At 36.4% G+C, this 23,033-nt stretch overlaps 1 protein-coding gene across 1 annotated transcript in view; it reads right to left on the reverse strand.

Moving 5' to 3' along the window:
- LOC133335118 (protein Wnt-10b) overlaps positions 1–22,816 on the reverse strand; it is a 63,963-nt gene extending 41,147 nt beyond the window's left edge. The window contains exons 1-3 of the mRNA XM_061543423.1: positions 22,589–22,816; positions 22,381–22,542; positions 21,935–22,305 (exon numbers count right to left, since the gene is read on the reverse strand). Coding sequence (XP_061399407.1) covers positions 21,935–22,305; positions 22,381–22,542; positions 22,589–22,816 — 761 coding nt within the window. The remainder of the gene's footprint in view (positions 1–21,934; positions 22,306–22,380; positions 22,543–22,588) is intronic.
- Between the last annotated feature and the right edge of the window lie 217 nt (positions 22,817–23,033).

Raw genomic sequence — 23,033 nt, forward strand, 5'->3', positions numbered from 1 at the left:
TATAGAGACTCACTTCAGCTCGTCTATAGAGACTCACTTCAGCTCGTCTATAGAGACTCACTTCAGCTCGTCTATAGAGACTCACTTCAGCTCGTCTATAGAGACTCACTTCAGCTCGTCTATAGAGACTCACTTCAGCTCGTCTATAGAGACTCACTTCAGCTCGTCTATAGAGACTCACTTCAGCTCGTCTATAGAGCTCGTTTATGAAAAACTCATTTCAGATCGAACTCGTCTATAAAATATTCCCATCAGCTCGTCCCTTCCTTCAGCACATGAGCAGATTCTATCTTAAACCGGTCTTTAGGGCCTGACTTCAGATTGTCTATTGGAGCTTCATTTAGCTCGTCTATTAAAAATGGCTGTAGCGCTCCAACTAATTGCCATTACCCAGTTGCTGATCTTTGTTTCGATTTCATTTAATTTTTACGTTTTTATTCTTTCTTTCATTCCTTATTTATTTTTTCTTGAATTGCCATTTCGATGTTTTCATTTTGATGCGCCATCAGTTTGTTTTGTTATTCTCGTTTACATTTGACATACGGACGTAATCATCATCTATTAGAATTAATTGTGGTGGGGGGAACAGCAAGAAGCTGTATATGTTGTTATAGTCTCAGTCTTCTTCATATGACATCTTTGTAGAGCGGCAGATGTGTGATAGGTGGCAGATACACCCCTTCAACGAGCTCAATACGAGCTGTAAGTGAGCATTGCTACGATATTGAAAAACTGAAAAGTGTGAGCTAATGGAAAAGTGTGAGCTATACTGTCACAGATATCAACATTTCCAGCAGCTCATTGTCTGATCACATCAAAAGTTCGCTTTTGCGAATGCAGATCATTTGATGACTACAAAATGCTGATGAATAACAACACAATGGGCTATAAAAATGTGGTGCATGTGAATTTTTATATGAAATATTTCTGAGATGATCTCAGGTGGTGACATTAAATCATATTGATTACATATATTTTTTTAAATAAATTATAATAAAATTAATATATTATTCGAACAACTTTTTATTTACACTTGGTTATTATTATTATTATTATTTGAAATCCATAGGCGATTCTGACGTTGACATATTGTCATAATTGGGAAAACTTCGTTATATGTTTACTTTCATTCCTTATCACCTGATTTGTTTTAATCGGTGTAATTGATGCTGATAACAGAACTGAACGACCAATTGTCTAAGACTTTCAAAAAACGCCATACATGTGATGTGAGTAATAATTCTAATCGCGCAAAAAACACAATCAAAATTATTCCACACACAAAGTAAAGAAATTGTGATGTGAAGGACAACCCTAGGAACACTGGACAACAGAATATTATTTAAATTAAGGGAACCCCCCCCATTCTCGATTTGAATTTTTTAAGATTCAATGGCTGGTAAATCAATACCAATGCTTGTTAAGGTTTGTAACTTTGCACATATATAATTGAAGATTTAAAAAAGAAGAAAAATAATTTACAAAAAATTTTTGTTATTGTTTTGTTGTTGTTTTTTGTAATTAAAGAAAAGTCCTTATTTTTGATGGCGGGCATGATAACTCCTCACTGGAACATCGGAATCCGAAAATTCCAACGGTGTTAGAAAGAGTACATGTCTGGCTCTCGTATGAACTAGGATTATTGACTTCGCTCTAAAATTAACAAAATGGTGGACCTTTGAAAAAATATTTTTGGAAAATCGCCGATTTTTGACCAAAAACCAAATTAAAAAATAAGGAAGATCTTCACCGATTGGCTTTATCCTAGTTCATACGAGAGCTATACACCCCCAGAGAAACGATGCAAAATTTGGAACCGATTGGATTATTAGTTTTTGAGTTATCGTGCCCGCCATTCGCAAAAAAATGTTTAGAGAAAAACGCGTTTAAAGTTTGAGAAACCCTTTAGCCGTCACTTGATGCTGACACACTAAATCGGATATATCTTCAACAGTTCTTGAGATTTTCACTTGAAATTTTGTAGAGACATTCTTTAATCAGTGTAGATTCGAATTATATCAACAAAAATTTTGACCCTGAGAATGGGGGGGGGGTCCCCTTAAATGAAATGAGACATTTTTTCAATAGAAAAAGTGGCTTCATTGAGATTTTTATCAAAAAAATTAGACGCGAGTAATTCTTTCTATAGACATGTGGTTCTATATGTAAAATTTGAAGATATTTTTCTATAGAAAATGATCTCGGCATTTCCATTTACATTCTATTTAGACCGTTTACAGAGACGTCCCTCAGTCCATCTATGAAATACTTCGTTCAGGTCTTTGAAAGACTCCCTTCTGCTCGTCTATAAATACTCTCCTCAGTTCGTCTGTGAAAGACCCCCTTCAGCTCGTCTATGAAATACTCCGTTTAGGTCATCTGTGAAAGACTCTCTTCAGTTAGTCTATAGAGTCTCCCTTCACCTCGTCTATGAAGGACTCCCTTCAGCTCGTCCATGAAAGACTCAATTCAGCTCATCTTTTTTCTATAGAAAAAAATCAGGACTCAGTTAAAGAGGCATTTTGTTCTATAGAAAAAAATAAGGCCTCAGTTAATGAGGCATTTTGCTCTCTAGAAAAAAATCAGGCCATAGTTAATAAGGCATTTTTTCTATAGAAAAAAAATTATAAATTATTTCCTTGTAGCATAGTGTAGATTTGGGTACCGTTTGGTTATCATTCCAAAATTTCCAATACAAGTACACGGAACACCAGAAGAATACCCCTACAGAATCATCGGAAAAAAATAAATACACAAAACTGATAACATCGTCAGACCGCGTAGTATACAATCGAAAATTATTAGAAAGCTCGTGTTTGGATTTTTATTCCAGCTTAGACTTTCGCAGTAAAAGCAAACAAATCAAAAAGAACGCCATGAACTGGACGAGGACACGGATATTACTTGCCCTGATATTTGTAATTGGGGTAAGAAATCAAAGAGAAGACAACAGAAAGTGCATTAATTCATAAATTTATACTTAAAATTTCAAGGTCACTAAAGCCACAGACGAAGTGGAGGAGATTTTAACAACCTCTACACAAATATCAATAACAGAAGAAAGTGAAAATTTAATAACAACAACGGAAGTATTCGAAACAGAAACTACGACGGAATTACAAGAGGAAGAAACTACACCCACAACTGTGATTGATTTAGAAGAAACCTCGACCACCACCACCACCATCACGGAACAACACATTAAAGAACCTGAAATCCCGCTACCCGAATATGCCATCAAGCAAATGAATTCCATTTTGAATCACATCCTGGAGGCTTCATATCGTTTTGTTACTGAAGTTCTACAGGAGACTACAGCTAATGATGCTACCGCTGAGACATTTCCTCGTGAAAAACTTAAAACCTATGCCGAACTTTTATTACGTCTCCTTCACATCGACGATGAGCTAGAATACGATGAAGATTATCACTACAATTTAATGTTGAAGAAATTATCCTTTTTGAAAGGACGCACCACTAAATACCTCTCAACTTATTTACCCGAGGATTGGGTTGAAGTCTATAATAAAAATAAAGAAGATATTTCGGTGTGGGTTGATGAATCAGCCGAAGAGCTACACGACACATTCCGCAGCTATATTTCCGATGAGGATGACCATGTTAAATATCAATATTTCAATGAAGGATTCGATGATCTGTTGCGTGCAAATTTGATACAACAAAAATTAACAATACTACTGGATTTGATCAAGGTGGCGGCGAATAAGAAGAAGGTCTCATTTACCGATATCTATGTGCTGTGATATAGACGTGTTGGGAAAACAATATTTGTAATTTTTGAAAATAAATTATGTGGGGAATTTTATGGATGATAACTATTATAAAAAATAATTATTTCTTTGAAAATAAAATACGTTATTAAATAATAGAAGTTATGCTAGAATATATCGCGCTCATTACACAGTGACACATTTTTCAACTTTAAAATCTTGAACCAATCGAGACCCCAAAATCTTGAAGCTTGTGATGGTGGAAGAAAATCCCTAGCTGGGTTTTGCATTATTAGCTAAGGTTTTTTTTAAATTCATTTTTAAAATATTCGACTGGGGCGGATTTTAGCACAATTTTTGAATAATACGTACTTATTATTGAGTCTATATCTCGTGAACTATTCGAAATATTGCTTTTCTCTCTTAAGCAATATTTTTCCTCTTAATTAGATCTAAAAATTTTCTCTTGAGATAAAACCAATAAAACAACACCATCATACTGAAAATAGCACAACTGCAAAAAATTAAAATTTAGACATACTTTTTCCATGTTTTTCACACTTTTTTCAGAAACTGCTACTGACTCGGCCAAACAGTATATGACAAGAAGATAGCCAATAGCAAATCAAACAACTTTTCTTAAAACCCCGATTTCATTGGTTGACTCCTTCACATAGTTATAGCCTCACAAATTCATCAAGATGAACCAAAGAAATTCACTCCCAATTGTATGTTTATAGAAATAAAAATTGCTATGCTTTTTTCAATAAATAGGTACAAAATTGAAGTAAAAATTAAACATGGAAAAAGTATGTCGAAATTTTAATTTTTTTGCAGTTGTGCTATTTTCAGTATGATGGTGTTGTTTCATTGATTTTATCTCAAGAGAAAATTTTTAGATCTAATTAAGAGGAAAAATATTGCTTAAGAGAGAAAAGCAATATTTCAAATAGTTCACGAGATATAGACTCAATAATACGTACGTATTATTTGAAAATTGTGCTAATTTTAAAAATTAATTTAAAAAAAAACCTTAGCTAATAATGCTAAACCCAGCTAGGGATTTTCTTCCACCATCACAAGCTTCAAGATTTTGGGGGTCTCGATTGGTTCAAGATTTTAGTGCTGCACAGTGTTATTCATTTATATCCGATGCTTTAACAAATGCCACATTGTCTCTTCTTGATGGCACGTGAAACTGAACCAGATTATTTTTCCAGGGTTCCTTGTTCCTCTCCACGTTATGAGGGGTCTTCATGAATGGTTTGTTATAATTCTGCTTAGTACAATTTAGATAGAGGAATGCATGCCCAATGATTAAAACATCAGCATCCTGTGTCCCGTGCACAAAAATGGAGATAAGACCATATGTACCAACTGTAGCGGAATTAGTCTTAGTCTCAGTGCTATCCACCGTTCTGTGTGATCGACCTAAGCCAATAATCAAAATACGACTATTCAGTCGTAAAGGACTTCTCGGAACACTTCAATACCGAAAGAAGATTCAGAAAAGGTGACAGTTTGTCGTGTTAATTTTTTAGCATCCAGCTGGAAAAGGTCATACGAGATGCAAATGTGAACAGAAATGACACTCTGAACACCAAACAACAGATGTTACGCGCTTACGCCGACGACATCCACCTTTGAACGAATGGCGAGAAGACCAAGTTGATGGTATCAAGTCACAAGACGTCCAGTAGACACGGACTAACTATGGAACTGGAAAACTGCAGCTTCGAGGTAATGAATGAATGGGTATATACCTCGGTACCGCCATAAACTAATAACATGAGCTCTGCCATCCGGAGAAGAATTGTGTAGGCCAACAGGTGATACAATGGTCTGAGTTATCAATTCAAAAACAAGGGAACTTCTCGCTAGACCAAACTCATACTCACAAGACACTGATACTACCCGTGCTGATGTAAGCAGATGAGGCAGTTCTCTGAGTGTTTGAGAGAAAAAATCACCGAAAGATCTATGTGCCGATCTGCATTGGCGGTGAATATCGTCATAGAATGAACCTTGAGTTGTACCATCTGTTCTCGGACATCGACATAGTCAGACGTATCGAGCTGCAGCGACTACGTTGGCTAGACAATGTTGTGAGAATGGATGAAGATGCCCCAACTAAAAAGTCATATAAAAGCGAGACAAGTGATGGTTCACACAGAAGTGGAAGGCAACCGATGTAAGATAAAGTAGAAGACAACATCTCGGAAAATGGTCTTTCAAATTGGTCGAGATGCGCACAAGACCGACGCGCCTGCAAATCTTCTGTCATAAGCCAGCAAAGTTAATAAGATTCTATTAATATTTAAGAATGGAGAAAGAAGTCGGGTATTTCTAACTGAGAGAACGAGGAGAAGTTGATGGCCACGGGGTCTTGGATATCAGTGCACAGAAATCAGCGAGCCATCGGGATTTCCACTGAAACACTAACAGGCTTTCTAGAACAAGATTCTATAAGAATACATTCTAGTCAACAAAAAGAAGTCATTCTGGGTTTCTTGGACGTTGGTTTGAGATAAGGAATTTATTTTCAAAATGTGTAATAGAACTGCAGCTATAACTAAGTTACATAAATTATTTTCTATTCCTGAGATCACTTAAAGCAAACTACATTTATTTATATGCCAAGAAATATTTTTTCTGAATTTGTTTAATTATTAGTATTTTTATAATTTCCGAGGTTAATTGTATTAAAGCTGGGTTTCCTCCCTACCCGTTTCAATCCACTGTGCCCGTGAATCAATATGGTGTAGCACAGATAATGGCATTAACCTCAGCTCAAGATGTGTTAAAGATATTTTATTTCATGTTGTTTGTGTTTTAAAAACCAAATACAAAATCCCAAGTCCATCCCTTCTCAGCTGGCTGGTCTATGATGGTCAATTGTACTCCAGCGATATATCATCTTCGTATGCAACATCAACATCATCATGATGTATTCTTAAAGTAGCTTAGATTTTGATGATAGGAGGGAATACATCTCGCTGGACTATTTATAAAGCCATCAGGCCACACCCCACAGCAATTTACCCCAACAACTACTAAAACGATGAAAATATAAAAACAAAAACCAAAAATCAACACACTGAAATATTTCGTTTGGCCACTGCTTTAAACTGGATTTGGATTATTTTGCCCGGTAACATGTTGGTATGCTCAAGGTCAAGAGGTGATCTTACGTTTTTGATAAACCCTTTTTTGTAGCGAGATTTCTGTTTCATTTGTTGTTGGTATTAATATTATTGTTGTTGCTTTAATTTGTAGCATTTATAACAACACATCACCATAAAAATCCCCAAATGATTCCATTCAACTTCAGAACACGACAACGACACAACCAAAGTACGTGCCAATTCTGAAAGTGGCGTCTGAAAACACACGAACAAATCGTTTTGCTGCCATGTCAAAAGATTTGTATTTCGGAGTTGGTATTTGGATGAAATTTCCAAACGTCGGGATGGCATGGGGTTGGCTAATTTCTATGAAGTGTGTTAAAATCACTCAAAGAACTCTGTCAAAATTATGAACGTGCAAATATTTTTTTCGTTAAGAAAATTTGCGCGAGCGATCATAAATATTTGTTGTATGGGCCATTAGCAGAGAACAAAGATGTCCGTCAAATGAATTCCGAAAGAAAAAAGAATAAGAAGAAGATATTAAGTAATTTAAATTATATAACTTATGATATTATGGTTATGAAAGTTGGAATTTTTATTATGGTGGCAGATATGAGTCATTACGATGCACTCTACAGCACTTGGCCTTTTGACCTTCTACAAAGAGAGAATTCCTGATCGATTATGAGTTCTATAACAAAGGTATTACGATGTTATATAACATAGTCCTTTCTTCTAAACGTTGACTCTTTGTTGATCTTGTACCAACACTTATTAGTTATATTGTATTTGACATTTATATCGAAATAATTTGAAAACTACATATGCGAATTTTGTAACACCAATGAAGTGAAATAAAGAATCAATGGAATGCAAAAATAGCCACAGTCGAGAGAGTGAGACCGTGCCTGTAAACAAGAGAAACAATAGGCGTACGATTGAGAAATTAACAACTGCCAAGTGAGGGGAGAAACATGTAAGAAGGTTTTTTCTTTTAAATTATGACTCTCTGGTCTTTATAGAAAACTGTATCATAAGAGGTATAAATTAATAAGGTAGAAGTCAGAAATTATAATAGTTAATCTCAAGGATCTGGAGTCTATATAACTAAAACATGAATTCTTCCTACTCAAACTTAAGTTAGCAAGTACAAAATCCCAGTTCTTTTCTAAAAACCCCTATTTTATTAGATTTATTAAAATTGTATAGCAGGGAGTATATAAACGAGCTTCGATTCTTATAAAGGGGGTGGATGACTTTAAGTACCATTTATGTCACTACATCTACAAACAAACAGTATGGTTGAGCGATGAAGTAAGTCCAGAATCTCTGGCATTTACTATATCTCCTTGAGGTCAGGGAGTGTCATATACGATCTGAAGACCTTAGACTCTATACAACTCATCACAACAGAACTAAAGAAACAATTTCTGCATATAAGCTATATGTATTTCCTCAAGGACATGCAGTCTTTCTAGGCGATATAGGGGGTGCTAAAGCATATCGATGAACTGAAACGTCAAGTGAAGTCTCTGTAGATAACCTAAAGTTTTGTTGATTTCATAGACAAACTATACAGAGCAGGAAATCTTTACTGATGAGTTGTCGGGGATCAAGTCTGATAAATTAATTTAAAGAAATTAAGTATCAGGAAGTATTTGAAGGCAAACCAGCGGAATTCTCGGAGTTTCTACTGATTCACTAACAGGTCTTCTAGAAGAAGACTTGGTTTTCTAGAAGAATATTCTATAAGAAGACCTTCTGAACATCAAAAATAAATCATTCTGGTTTTCTATAACAACAAAATCTACGAGAAGAACAAGAGCCTGACATACAGGCTGCTAAAGCCTTTAGATGAACAGAAAAGTAAGGAGAAGGAATCATGTCCTATCAATTAATGCAAAGAAGTCAAATGTTAATAACTGCGGGAACGAGGAGGAGCTAATGGCAACGAGGTTTTGTATATCTATGCACATAAATCAAGAAGTGTTTGTAGGCAAGCTAACGGGATTCTGGGAGTTTCTATTGATGCACTAACAGGTCTTCCAGAAAAAGACTTCGTCATCTAGAAGAAGATTCTATAAGAAGACCTTCTGGCCATCAAAAAGAAGTCATACTGGCTTTCTATAATAAGAACATCTGTGAGAAAACTTTTTGGGATCTTATAGGACGACTTTCGGGCATTTTATATGAAGACTGGAAAATGTGAAAATCTACTAGTCTTCTATAAGAATGTATTTTCTTTTTTTTTTTTTTTTGCAAAATAGTCAGGCTGAATCCTAGTTTGTTGTTTTTATAAAAAACAACTATTTATTAGTGGGGAATGTATGGCATTGTTTGCCAGGGGTTAAAAGTCACCAACATTTATTTCATCAGTTCAGCCTGACTATTTCGCAAAAACAAAATACAAATGGTATCCCAAATAAACCGCCAACACTACTGAAGAATGTATTTTCTATAAAAAGACATTCTGGTCTTCTGCACCATTAAAAAGTCACCAACATTTATTCTTCGGTGGTGTTTTGTTTTGGTATCGTCGTCTGTTAGTTTTGTAATTGTTTCTTTGTCTCTTATTTACAACCGAGGTCTCTCCACTCACTCTTTTCATTAAAAAATTCGCATATGTATTTTCCAAATTATTTTGATATGTATGCTAAATGCAATAGAACAAATTCATGTTGATACGAGCAACAAGCTCAACACAAAGTTTAGCATTGTATACGACTTTTTTCTGAGAAGAAATTTCGGTCATGTTGAGAATAGATTTTCGTCTCCTTTTGATGATAACTTTTTAAAGAAAACTTATTTGCCTTTGGTGGGAAAACGTTCTTCACTTCTCTTATCTCACCGAAAATTCCCACCTTTTGTGGTAGTGAAACAATTGTGAAAATTAAAGAAAAAATAGTCCATCGAATAGGAATTTTTGTTCTTGTAAAAATGCCAGATTTGATTTCATCTAAGGTACGCAGCCGCTCCAGTTTTCAACCAACCGAACAACAAACCGGACACTGTGATAAAGAAAGACCCGACGAAAAAAAAGTGATGTGATGGGAAGATGATGATGATGCTGCTGATGGTGGTGAATACCGCATGATGCAGATGATAATGCAACAAACAAAATGCATTTTAATTGGTTTCACAAAATTCCAATGCCAACAGTCAGCCGGGATAGACAGACGGATGGTCTGATCCTCAAGTCTGCTCCCCTCGGCGAATGCAATGTCCAACGTTGACGACCACAAAAACCGCGATAAAGATTTTAAGTCAAAGATGGCAAAAAGTGATAAACCAACAAACACTAATAGGGAGACAATAATAATAACAACAACATCAGCAACAACAATAACGACAATTTGTGGCTAACAGCTTTATAATCGCAAATGCGTTAAGAGAACAAAGCCAGCAACAGAAAAAAAAACAACCTTTAAGAATAGCGACAACGTTGAGACAGAGAATTTCCGCAACAATCTAAACGTTTTGAATACCTGTGGATCAGTTGTTGTCAGGACGACGACATCGTTGATATGGTGGGTTTATCCACAGGAGAAAGAAAAGACAAAAGTCCATAAAACTGATAAGAGTAAAAAACTTGGTGTCTTGAGAGAGTGAGAAATGAAGAGAAATCCAAAAATGTAGTAGAGGTGAATCATTTATCCAAACCGAGTGTTAACTTCAATACCAGATCTGATTGGGTAACAACACGCAATTAATGACAGTGGTTTTCTGAGGAATATTTTACTTCCAGAAAATTTAACTCAGATTACTATCGGAATCCGTATGGAGTCCCCATCTGTTCGGCTATGGATACTTCTTTCAGCTCATCAACACATTTTCTGTTTCACGTTGTCCAGGAAAAACCCTCTGCCTTTTTGGACTGACTTTAGGGGTTCTGTAGAACCTCATTTTAAGTCGCCTACGGAAACTCCTTTCAAATCGTCTGAAGAGACTCCCTTCAAGTCGTCTACAATGACTTTCTACACCTCATTTATAGAAATTCGCTTCAGCTGTTCTACATAGAGAATCCGGTCTGCTTCTATAGAGACACCCTTCAGCTGTTCTATGAAAGACTCCCTTCAGCTCGTCTATGAAAGACTCCCTTCAGCTCGTCTATGAATGACTCCCATCAGCTCGTCTGTGAAAGACCCCCATCAGCTCGTCTATGAAAGACTCCCTTCAGCTCGTCTATGAAAGACTCCCTTCAGCTCGTCTATGAAAGACTCCCTTCAGCTCGTCTATGAAAGACTCCCATCAGCTCGTCTATGAAAGACTCCCTTCAGCTCGTCTATGAAAGACTCCCTTCAGCTCGTCTATAGAGAGACTCACTTCAGCTCGTCTATAGAGAGACTCCCTTCAGCTCGTCTATGAAAGACTCCCTTCAGCTCGTCTTTGAAAGGCTCCCTTCAGCTCGTCTTTGAAAGACTCCCTTCAGCTCGTCTATGAAAGACTCCCTTCAGCCCGTCTATGAAAGACTCCCTTCAGCTCGTCTTTGAAAGACTCCCTTTAGCTCGTATATGAAAGACTCCCATAAGCTCGTATATGAAAGACTCCCATAAGCTCGTATATGAAAGACTCCCATAAGCTCGTATATGAAAGACTCCAATCAGCTCGTCTGTGAAAGACTCCCATCAGCTCGTCTATGAAAGACCCCCATCAGCTCGTCTATGAAAGACTCCCATTAGCTCGTCTATGAAAGACTCTCTTCAGCTCGTCTATGAAAGACTCTCTTCAGCTCGTCTATGAAAGACTCCCTTCAGCTCGTCTATGAAAGACTCCCTTCAGCTCGTCTATGAAAGACTCCCTTCAGCTCGTCTATGAAAGACTCCCTTCAGCTCGTCCATAGAGACTCCATTCATCCCTTCAGCTCGTCTATAGAGACTCCCTTCAGCTCATCTATGAAAGGCTCCCATCGGCTCATCTATGAAAGACTCTCTTCAGCTAGTCTATGAAAGACTCGTCTTCAGGTTTCCTTCAAGTTCTCTATAGTTACTCCCTTCAGCTCAGGTTTAAGTGTTCGTCCCTCGCCTTCATCAGAGTTTTGTGGTTTTTGAAAACCACGGTCCTGCTGATGCTGATGACGATGATTGTTGTTCCATCTAGTGTTAATACAACAAAAGAAACTTGTTCCGGTTTTGATGTTGCCAAAAAATAAAACAAAACCAACAACAAAATTTTAAAGCGATCGATAATTGATCGCTTATAAATTTATCGGTTTAGTAGTGGAATTAATAGTCATCCCGATTGTTCTTCCCAGTATCATCTTCATCCTCAGCATTATCATCTTCCACTTGTTGGCCTTATTTACATTTAAAATCTAAACGAAATAAAATCGAATGAATGGCAAAATGGATATCGATGAGTGAGTGAATGAATAAATATAATGGGTTCCGCGATACGGACCTCATATGCGGGGTGATTGTGTTAAATTGTGGCGCTTATCAGTGCAGGAATGTGTTATTCTTTTCGCAGCAGAGATAAGACATCGCCACCAGCACCATCAGCCTTTGTGCACTTTACTGAGCGGCCATTTGACTCGTCTCGTCCGGCTGGCCAATGAAAGTGTATCGTCATCAGCATTGTTATCATCCTCGTCGCCGGGATATGGAACCTTAAGGCTGTTCCCAAATTGAAGTTAATCTCATCGATATGATGGCATGCATTGGTAATTTAACTTTGTAAAGCTATTAACGTTCCATTAAATATTGAATTTGCCAACAATGAATGAATGAATAAATGACTGGATGGTTGGCTGAATGGCTGGTTGAACGAATCAAGGAACGCCATTGGCCTCTGCTGAGACATGTGAAAATTATGAAAAAATGGCTTTTTGTGCAAAATTTTCCCACGGTTTTTAAGACTGATGGAACTTTAAGGGGGTTTGTTGGATCCTTTTATGTATATTCCCCTGTACGTGTGTGTGTGTTTGTGTTTGCGTTTGTGTGAATTGTGGCCAATAATGAATGTCAGCCAGTAGACAACTGAATATTGTCTTGTGATCGGTTGATTCGTTTGCCTGGGCCCCAAAAATAGTTATTTTGTATGTCTCTTTGTCTTCAAATGATGGAATGCTGACATCTTGTCTTGACTTGAAATTCGACTTCACTTCATTTCGACTCTGGAGCGCCTTAATCAAATGAACCGCGAAACTGTCCATATATTGTGGTTTGTTTTTTTTTTGTTTTTGTTTGCCATGTTTTGGTGTTTTGCTTGGTTTCGGGTGTTTTGCCGATATTTCTGCCGTTGATTTGCTTTGACGTTTTTTGCGCCTTACTTTGATTTGTTGGCCATATGGTCGGCCGTCTTGTGTAGATGTTGAGTTTTGGTGCTTGGTCTAAGCTGAACCACACAGTCACTGCCTTAATTTATGATTGTTGTGGCAAATTTAAATGGCCAATGTAAGGCAAATTAAATTGAATTCTGTTAATTTATTAGGTAGCCCAAAATGATGGTGGTGGTTGTGGCGGTGGTAGGGTGTATATTTATGTGGTATCTGAAAATGATTGGTGAATCTTGGGAGAATTTAAGTTAATATTAAAATTTTTCGGAGATTTTCGTTGTCATATCCTAAAAGTTCCCAGATATGTGAATTGGTATTTTGGTTCTCGGAGATTTTCGGAGACCCCATCCGGCTCGCCTGTAGAGACTCACTTCATTTGTCTATAGTGATTCGCTTCAGCCCTTCAGTCTGTAAAGGCGACTTTCAGCTCGTCTATTAACCCTTTTAGTGTTTTTGTCGAATATATTGGACATTTAAAAATACTCTCTTTCTTTGCGATTTTCGGTTATCCTATGTACTGTTACTATTTTTGTTTTTGCTGAAAGACAGACCAAACTGTCCGATGATTAAAATGACAATTGCTATTTTTTCTAAACTATGCCCCTTTATATGATTTTAAATATCAAAATTTTAGATTTTTATTCCGACAAAAATGTTTATTGACACTGAAAAGGTTAAGAACTCCGCTCTGCTCCACTTAGAGACTCCCTTCAGCTCATCTATGAAGACTCCTTTCGGCTCGTCTAAAGAGACTCCCTTTAGCTCGTTTATGGAGAGATTTTTTTGGAATGAGATATCCGCGTTTTTTTTCGAAATATTAAAGAGGTCACAAGGCGTAGATGTTTTGATAGAAGGAAGAAAAATCAAGTGATTATTTTTTTAAACAATAAAGAAGACTCAAGGATTTTTTGAATCAATAGAGAGGCTCTTGGCGCAGATTTGTTTTTCGAGATATCTTACTGCGGATTAGTTTAAAGTATTGAAAATGAGTGGATTTTTAAATGAGTAAAGCGGGTTCCATGTGTGGATTGTTTCGAATAATGAAGAGGACTCAGGGCGTAGATTTTGTGCTACCTTGAAGAGGACCCAACCCGTAGATTTTTGGAATGAATGAAGAGGGCTTCAGGCGTGGAATATTTCGAAGAATGAATATGGATGAAGGCGTTGATTGCTTTGAAGAATGAAATGGACTCAATGCATAGATTTTGTGGTAAATGGAAGAGGACCCAAATCGTGTTTTTTTTTGGAATGAATGTGGATATTTTGAAGAACACAATAAGAGAACTCTAACCTTGAATTTGTTTGAACAATGAGGATACAATATATAGAAGAGGACGCAAAGTTTTGATTTGTTGGTGAATGATGAGGATTCAAGGAGTGACTTTTTCCAGCGAATAAAGACATTTTTCTCTCAAACACTCCAAGAGCTGTCTCACCTGCTTGCGCAAGTACCTATGCTTGAGATCCATACACCAGCACGAGTAGTATTAACGTCTTCTAGAGTGTGAGTTTGGTCTGACGAGAGTTGGCCTTATTCTTAAAAGGCTTACTCAGATCATAGTAGCATCGGTTGGAAAACACTATTGTCCGAATTTCAAAACTGATGAAATAATATTAGGTTGGGGAAGAAGAAATCCATTAGGCCGGTCGTCGAAAATGTCGATAAAATCGGAGAAATAATAGAAGTTGACCGTCGAAACATCGCGCAGTGGCTAAAAATCTACGATAAACTGTTTTAAACCATTTACACAAAGCTGGATTCAAAAAGAAGTTCGATGTTTGGGTGCCACACCAATTAAGAGAAAAAATACGATGGATCGAATTTCCATCTGCGAAGCCTTGGCCAAACGAATTAAGATAGATCCATTTCTTAAACGGATTGTGACTGCAGATGAGAAATCAAAGAGCGGTGAATCTCCTCAAACGGTGACCAAACCAGGACTAACGGCCAAAAAGATTCAGCCATGCATTTGGTGAGACTGGAAGGGGATTATTTATTATTAGTTGCTTCCATATGGCCAAACGCTAAATTCGGATCTCTATCGTCAACACCTGGACCGTTTGAAGATAGCAATTGGCCAGAATTGGCCAACAGATGAGGTATCGTTTTCCACCAGGACAACGCTAGGCCACACACATCTGCAGTGACTCACCAGAAACTTGCTTGGAAAGTTTTAGTGCTTCCGCCATATAGTCGGGACTTGACACCAAGCTATTATCATCTTTTTCTTGCATTGCGGAGGACTGAGGATTGTGAAAATCGACTACTAGGTTTTCTCGCAAATTGAGAGCAGGACTTCTATGAGAGAGGCGTTATGAAGTTACCTTTAATATGGCCAGAAATCTTACAACAACACGGTACATATTTGGCCCAAATCGGACATTCCGAAGCATGTAGTTCATATAATAATACTAGATTTCTATTTCCCCAACTTTATGTAAGCAAAGAAGACAGGACATGAAAATTTGTTGTGGTAAACTAGGACTTTTTAAATATATTTTTATTGCCTATTTTTTGGAATTAAATACATTTATTTAAACATTGCCTACTTCTGGGCGTACTACTACTGTCTGCCTAGACATTTTCGGGGCATAGCCATTCATGCCAAAACCTCCATGTTGTCTATGCGCAATTTCCAGGACAAATAATAAAAAACAAAAACCAAAGTGTGGGAAAAAATAATACCCTAAAGCTATGCCACTTGAGTTCTGGTTACAAGTGTTGCGAGACGAGTGCAACACCATTTTGTGTTCATTCAACATTCAGAGTCGTCTACTCGAATTTGTACTGTGGTGGTTGTGGCATGTTTGCAGAAATTTTGTGAAGATGCCACCATTTGACTCTCAATTAGAATGCACATTATTCGACCTGTATGCTTCATTTGCATTTCAAAACTCCACAGAGAGGCAGAGGCACAACACACCAACTGGCAATGCAATGCAACTCGGGGGGATACAATGCAGTTAGGCGACCGGCAGCCAGGTCCTACACTCGTGCCACCACCATCACCGAGCGACACCATTCAAATTCGAACAAATGATGCTGCGTCGTCAAGAGGGACACCGAATGACGAAAATGACGCCTCCTGGTAAATTTTTGTTGTTTTTGTTAGTCTGCTGCAACTCCCGATGCTGATGTTGGATGATGTTGATGATGGATTTGCGTGTGTTCCACTTGCAGTGTGCACCAAAATGCGACAAACTGTTTAGGAAAGTAGGTAAGTCTTGGGCAAATGCTCATGTCTAGCTCTCCAGCATCTGTATCAAGTGCAGCAGCCATGCAGTTTTTGTCGTTGTTGTTGTTCTGGTTGTTGTTTTTGCTGCAAGTTTGACTGCCGGTTTTGGGCAATCTGATTATGCATTTGCCATTATGTTTTTGCAATGGCGCCCCATTCAGGCTAATAATGATGAAGTTGATGATCCTTAAGTCATGTACAAGTGCTGATGACAGCCTGGGATGGTGCAGCGGATTGCAGTTATATTAGTTTTTTTTTTTGGTCCACAACAACTTAAGATGTCAACAAGATGTGTGGAATGGTGTGAACTGCATCAAATGCAACCAGCCTAGATCGCATGAGATGTGGTTTGTGGCGAGAAGTTCTAAATGAGGAAAATTTTAGAACATTGCCTAAAAGTATTCAATGCTTATTTGGCCTTATTGATAGGCAGTGATTTATAACTCAATTCACCATTTCAACTATCATAGGGGCTCAAAAATAATATTTATTGACAATTAGTCGGTGTTGTATTAATAGTTTTAAAAAATAATTTACATAAAAAGGTTATTAGAGGTATTCCAAATATAGGCATATGTTTTTTTTATATTTTCACTATCAGGACCATAACCTTAGATAAGAAAGTATTTTCCAAAGACTACCAGAGATATCGGAAGAATATTTTAGGGTCTGACAAAGTGTATTTTTTTTTCAAAATAGCAGGGCATGCGTTTTAAAAAAATATGAATTTTAAATAAGATAGATCAGCCATAATTGTGAATTTTTAAAGAATGTTTTTTAAAGGACTAGCAGAGCCTGCATAAAACATTTTTATAGTACTGGTCGAACACTAAAATGCGTTTTTAAGGTTTGACTGGACGAACATTTTTGAAAATTACCATCGTAATGTCATAATCATGAATTGACAAAGGGTAACTCCAAGCGAGTAATTCTAAAAGACTAGAATAGCCTTAATTGCGGATTTCTAATATTATATTTTAAATGACTTACAGAACAATAATCGGAATTTTAAAAAATATATTTGTGTAAGAACTATCAGCGCTATATATAAGACTACATTTTTAAATATATTTTTAAATGACTATAAGGGATATAAGTTCACTTTTTCTAAAAAATATTTTTTTTTTTTCAAATAGTTGCTCAATGACTATTTTGTAAAAATTTATCAATTAATTGTTCAAAACCACCCCTTTCATAGGAGGTTTTTTTTTTCAAAATTTATTCAACAAATTACTTTGTAGTTTACACATGCAAATTAGCAGGGCCTTTACATTTACTATCAAGTTTATTTTTGGTTTACTTTGTGTTTTTGTTAAGGGTCCTGTAAGTCGACCTTTATTTTTGCTGTGAGAGAGACTAATTTGAATAAATGCACCATAAAATCACTATTAACACCTGCATGTCGTTGTCGTTGTTGTTGAGGTTACGTGGGTTTTACATCAGACAGACACACTGGCTGAGAATTATTCAGTCAGTAGCTGTAATAGGATGACAATGGCGTTGACTACATCAATTTCCATTAGCTGAGCATGCAACAGCAACAACAACGACAACAGGAAACGAAATTGTAAATATGTTGTATGTAGTTGGTAAGGACGAATTTGCATTTACCTTATAGTTTTAAACGAAAATATTAATTTCTCAGGACCGTCACTTGGCAAAAAATGAAATATATTGGTAAAATCGTTTCCATCTTCGCTATTGTCTTTTGGACTTTGTATGGACTTTTGCAGGGATTTCTAAGAAATAATCAAATAAATGGACATATTTTGCGTTATGGAAACTTAGTACTCTGATACAATTTAAAAATAGGTCTGCTGATGTTGCACATGTACTTATTAAGCCCACATAAAATATCATAATCGGTATAGCCGTTTTCGAGTTAATAGATCGCCAACTTCAAAAATGTCATTTCGGGAAAATCGCATTTAAAGGCTTTAATATGTTTTACAACGATCGAACCGACTTTAGAGTTTCAATTGGTGGTAACATTTTAAAATGAGACATATAACAACTAGATTCAAATATACTGATTATTAATTACACTCATTTTTTAAACAAATTAGGATTTTTTCGGACTTCCAATAGGACGTTAATATTTTCCACAAATTGTTTGAAGTTTTTACCCCAAGCGTGGATGTTTATATCATCCACTCTAAGTTGTTGAACTCTAAGTATTCTAGATTTTTTATTTCGTTTGCAACACCTTCAAATATTCGTTGAGTACCCCATAAAGTATATATGTAAAAAAGATCGATTCCATGACCGTCTGTCTTTGAAATTTTACACATACTTGGCTATGAGTCGTAGGTATCTTTTTTAATGTTTTAGCTGAATTTTTCAACCCATGCCCTATGGGCCAGTCTCCAATTTTTTGACAAAAAGTTAATTTCAGGTAGGAAGGAAAAATAGTTATATATTTAAAATCTGGGGACTTTGAGCTTTATACCATTTTAATTTTATATCATTGTGGGTCACGGTTTACAAATGACATGAGGTCAAAGTAAAAATATATATTTTTTATAGTGTTGTATACCATTGACAAGTGTCAGAGTAGTAACATGAAATGACAGGCAAATAAATGGATGGAACGGGTAAATATAATGAAAGTATAAATTATTAGAAAATTTAGTATAATAAAAAAGTCTTTCCAAATATGATCTTAAAAAAGAGTTTTAGAATGGGCTCTAGCGGTGCCAGAGATTTTTTTCCCTAAACATGTATGTTTTTTGTATGTTTGATCATCCAATTATAGATTAATTTTATTCATAGCTTCACAAGATGTTTTCAAAAATAATTTTATTATTGATTTTATGAAATGTACCCCAATTTCGATTCACCTTATTGCCTTTTCACCTTCGTCTTGTAGTATCTTAACCAGCGTCCCCGAAACCCTTATATATGATATTTATTGCAAAACCCACTGCTCTAAATATGGCAAAAAGTGGAATCTCTACAATTTGATTCCAGTTTTGGAGGGTGAAAACATAAATTCTTTGATATTGTCATGGTGCCCATATAACGGTACCGCCTAATTTTCGTCATTTTTAAGTTTTTTTTCCCCGATTTTTTTCAGAACACAAACAACCTTCTTACTAGCAGATAATTTATGTCTCTAAGAATGGACAACACATGTTAGAGTGTATTAAATGTTGGGTCTGAACATAACGACGTTTTTATTATTTATTAAATATTTTTTGAAGGCCCAAAAAAGCAATGAAAGTATGCAAATTTTTAAAATACATTCAATATATTTTCATATATTTTCAAAATATATTATTGTAGGGGTTTTCCAATTATTTGCTAACAAATTTACTCATTGTATGCCCAGAGCAAAAATTTAAAAAATAGGGTGGATTTAAAAAAGATTTTTTTTTAAGGTCCAACTGAGGTCCACCATCGAAACCAATTGATATCTTATTCTACTATTTTTTTTATTATTTTTAAGGATCAATAGCAAAATAAGCTTCGATTATTTGGAGCATTCTGGGAGTGGAATGGAATGTAGTTCGGCTTGATTATATTGAGTTTTATTTATGATATTTTAAAAGACGCCTGGTATAAAATATGTATAAGAGACTAACAGAATAAACATTGGAATTATTAATTTTTAAATATTTTGGAAAAATACCAGTCGATTTTCTGGTAAAATACTTTAAGTTTTTGGTCCCGTTTTTAAACTGTCAGCACAATACATGTTATGACTTTTTTACAAATCTTTTAGTTGAAAATAGTGGAATTTTTATACCCTCAGCCTTATGGGTATTGAGGGTGATACGGTGAAAATGTGTCTCATCGAAATATTTGTTTTCGAACCCATGTTTCATAGTACCAAATCCGTTTCAGAAAATTTGGAGTCGGCTGGTGCGCACGATAACTGTGCACAACTTATTATTTCTTCCAAACTTACTTCAAGTTCGAAGATGAATATTGGTAAATTTCTCCTGGTACATCCCCCACAAAATGGTCAAAACTGTACAACCAATTATCTTTACCAAGCCAAGGCCAAGTCCGAAGAAGGGACCCTTCTGGAACTTCATCCACAAATGGTCAACATTTTCAAAGTTTATACATCAGTCGAATGGAATATCCGATTTGAACCAAACTTTGTAAAACCTATTATATCTTACAAGCCAATATCAAGTCCGAAAATGAGACCAATTGGTCCGCTCCTTCTGGTACCTCCCGCAAAAATGGTCAAAATTTATAATTTAAATATTAGACGAAAGGAATGTCCGATTTGAAAAAGACTGTGTACATCCTATTATCTTTACGTAGCCTAGATCAAGTTTGAAGAAGGAACATATTTGCCCACTCCTTAACATTTTCAATATTATAAATTCAATTCCAAGCGAATAGAAAGTTCGATTTGAATCAAACTTTGCCCAACCTATTATCATTACCAATCCTAGATAAAGTTTGAAGATGGGGCCATTGGTGGACTCCTTCTGGTACCTCCCACCAAAAGGGTCAATTTGTAATTTTTATATGAATAACCGATTTGATCAACATTAGATCTGAAACATCTGTGATAAAATCATATACCATATATAAAACGAACAATAAAACATGTGTGTAACTCCGACGACCTTCTCCGCAAACCATAGAGTGAGGGTATACTCGTATATCTGTCGGAAATTTTCTCTTTTACAGTTTTTCTTTGACAAAGGTGAAAATGCAAGCCAAGCGGCTAAAATTGTGAATGGTGTTTATGGTTCGGATACTGTAACAGCCAATTATGTTCAATTTTGGTTTCGTAGATTCCGGTTGTCGAAAAAGTCGATAAAATCGGAGAAATTACGGGAGCTTGGTTGGGAAGTTTTAATGCATCCACCATAGAATCCGGACTTGACACCAAGCAATTATCATCTTATTAAGTTACCTTTAAAATGGCAACAAATCATACAACAAAACAGTGCTTATTTGGTCCAAATCGGACATTCCGAAACATGTTAAATAAAGTCCTATAGTTTATATAAAAGTAATGGATTTCTTTTTCTATAACCTAAAATATAAAATTTGTAGGTAAATTACAAAATTCTCCACATCGAATCTCTCTCAAAAAAAACCTAATGTTCAATTGAAGAAAAATTTATTAATTAGATTGACATACTTCATAATAATCTTCATTGGTCAATCCCATATAAAAGAATGACGTTACAAGCTATTGACCCTACCAAAAAATGTAAATTACCCTCTATAGGGTATTTGCAAATTTGTGTGTGATTGATTAATTGGTCCTGTGTATTTACAGGCATAGTCATGTCTGGTTAACATATCCATCCATTCGACTGTCTGTCTGTCTCAGTCAGACAGAATGATTGTCTATGGTGGAACACCTTACACCAACAACAACAAGTACAAGTACAAATACAACAAATTACAATATGTTGACAACGAGGAGGTCGTTGTTGACAACCTAAGCTCCGAGCATTTCCACGAGACGAGGACGACTACGGCTATGATGAATTTTTGTTACCAAACTCTGTGGACTCATGGATGTTGTTGTTATTTTTGGAGTGGCTTAGTGCCATTCTGGCAAAAAAATACAACCAAGGTACTTACCTTCTTGTACAGCAGGCCAAGATAATCACAATAATTAAATGCAAATGCAGGTGTAGGCAACAAGGCGTTACAGTTAAATTTCCCGTTGTTGTTGGTGGCGATGGTACTGCTGCTGCTGCTGCTGATGATGGCGATGTTGAGGACGGTGATGAGGACACTGATGTGGTGGATGTGACTGTGGATGAAGTTGATGCAGCTTGGTCTTGTATTGATGACAATGATGGTGCTGCCGATGCTGCACCTCCATGCCCACGAATAGTGGTATTTGTAGTTGTTGTTGTGGCACATGCAAATGTCTGATGATGACGATGATGTTGCTCTGGATGGCACTGATGTTGCTGTTGTTGGCTTAACAGCTTTGCTGTTGTTATCTGTGTGGTTTTCAATGATGATGTAGGTGTTGCAGGAATTGTTGTTGTTGGTGATTTTGTTGTCGCTGTTGTTGCTGTTGTGGTTGTCGTTGCATTGTGAATTGGAGTTTTTGTTCGATTCGTTGATGACTTGATGATATGTGATTGTTTTTTCGGGTGCTTGGACTGCTGTTTGCCCTGATGCTGCTGTTGTTGTTGTCGTTTTTCTTGTCGTTCTCCGGTTTGTTGTTGTTGTTGCTGTTGTTGTAAATGTGGCCGTGCTTTTAATCCGAACAATAAAAACATTGCTAATTCTTTTGTAAAATTGTTGTAATTGCCTTAATTGATGCTGTTGGCGACGTTGACGACGTTGCTGCTGCTGCTGCTGTGCCTGCTGTCGGTGCTGCTGATGTTGCCGCTGACTCTGGTCCAGCTGGGAATTTGTTAAATTTGCTCGCTGTACTTTAAAGACACAAACACTCTGACATTGCTCAATAAAAATTCTGGTGATTTTAAAAATGGCCGTAAACATTTTTGCGGTAACAACGGCTCAGTGGAACAAAATTCGACGACGACCATTGGGTATTTCAACATTTAAGCAACGTTTTGTTTTTGGTTTTTTTCTTTCGTTTTTTTGGGGGGTTTTCGTCACTACTCCCCCTTGGCTACACTTTGGGTTTTTTTTATAAATTTATTTCTTTATTTTTTTTGCGGTTTTTTGCAAATATTTGTTTTTCACTATCTTACGA

This window comes from Musca vetustissima, unplaced genomic scaffold, assembly GCF_032173495.1.
Source record: "Musca vetustissima isolate MV318-11 ecotype Yass unplaced genomic scaffold, APGP_CSIRO_Mvet_v1 utg14086, whole genome shotgun sequence".
Taxonomy (NCBI): domain Eukaryota; kingdom Metazoa; phylum Arthropoda; class Insecta; order Diptera; family Muscidae; genus Musca; species Musca vetustissima.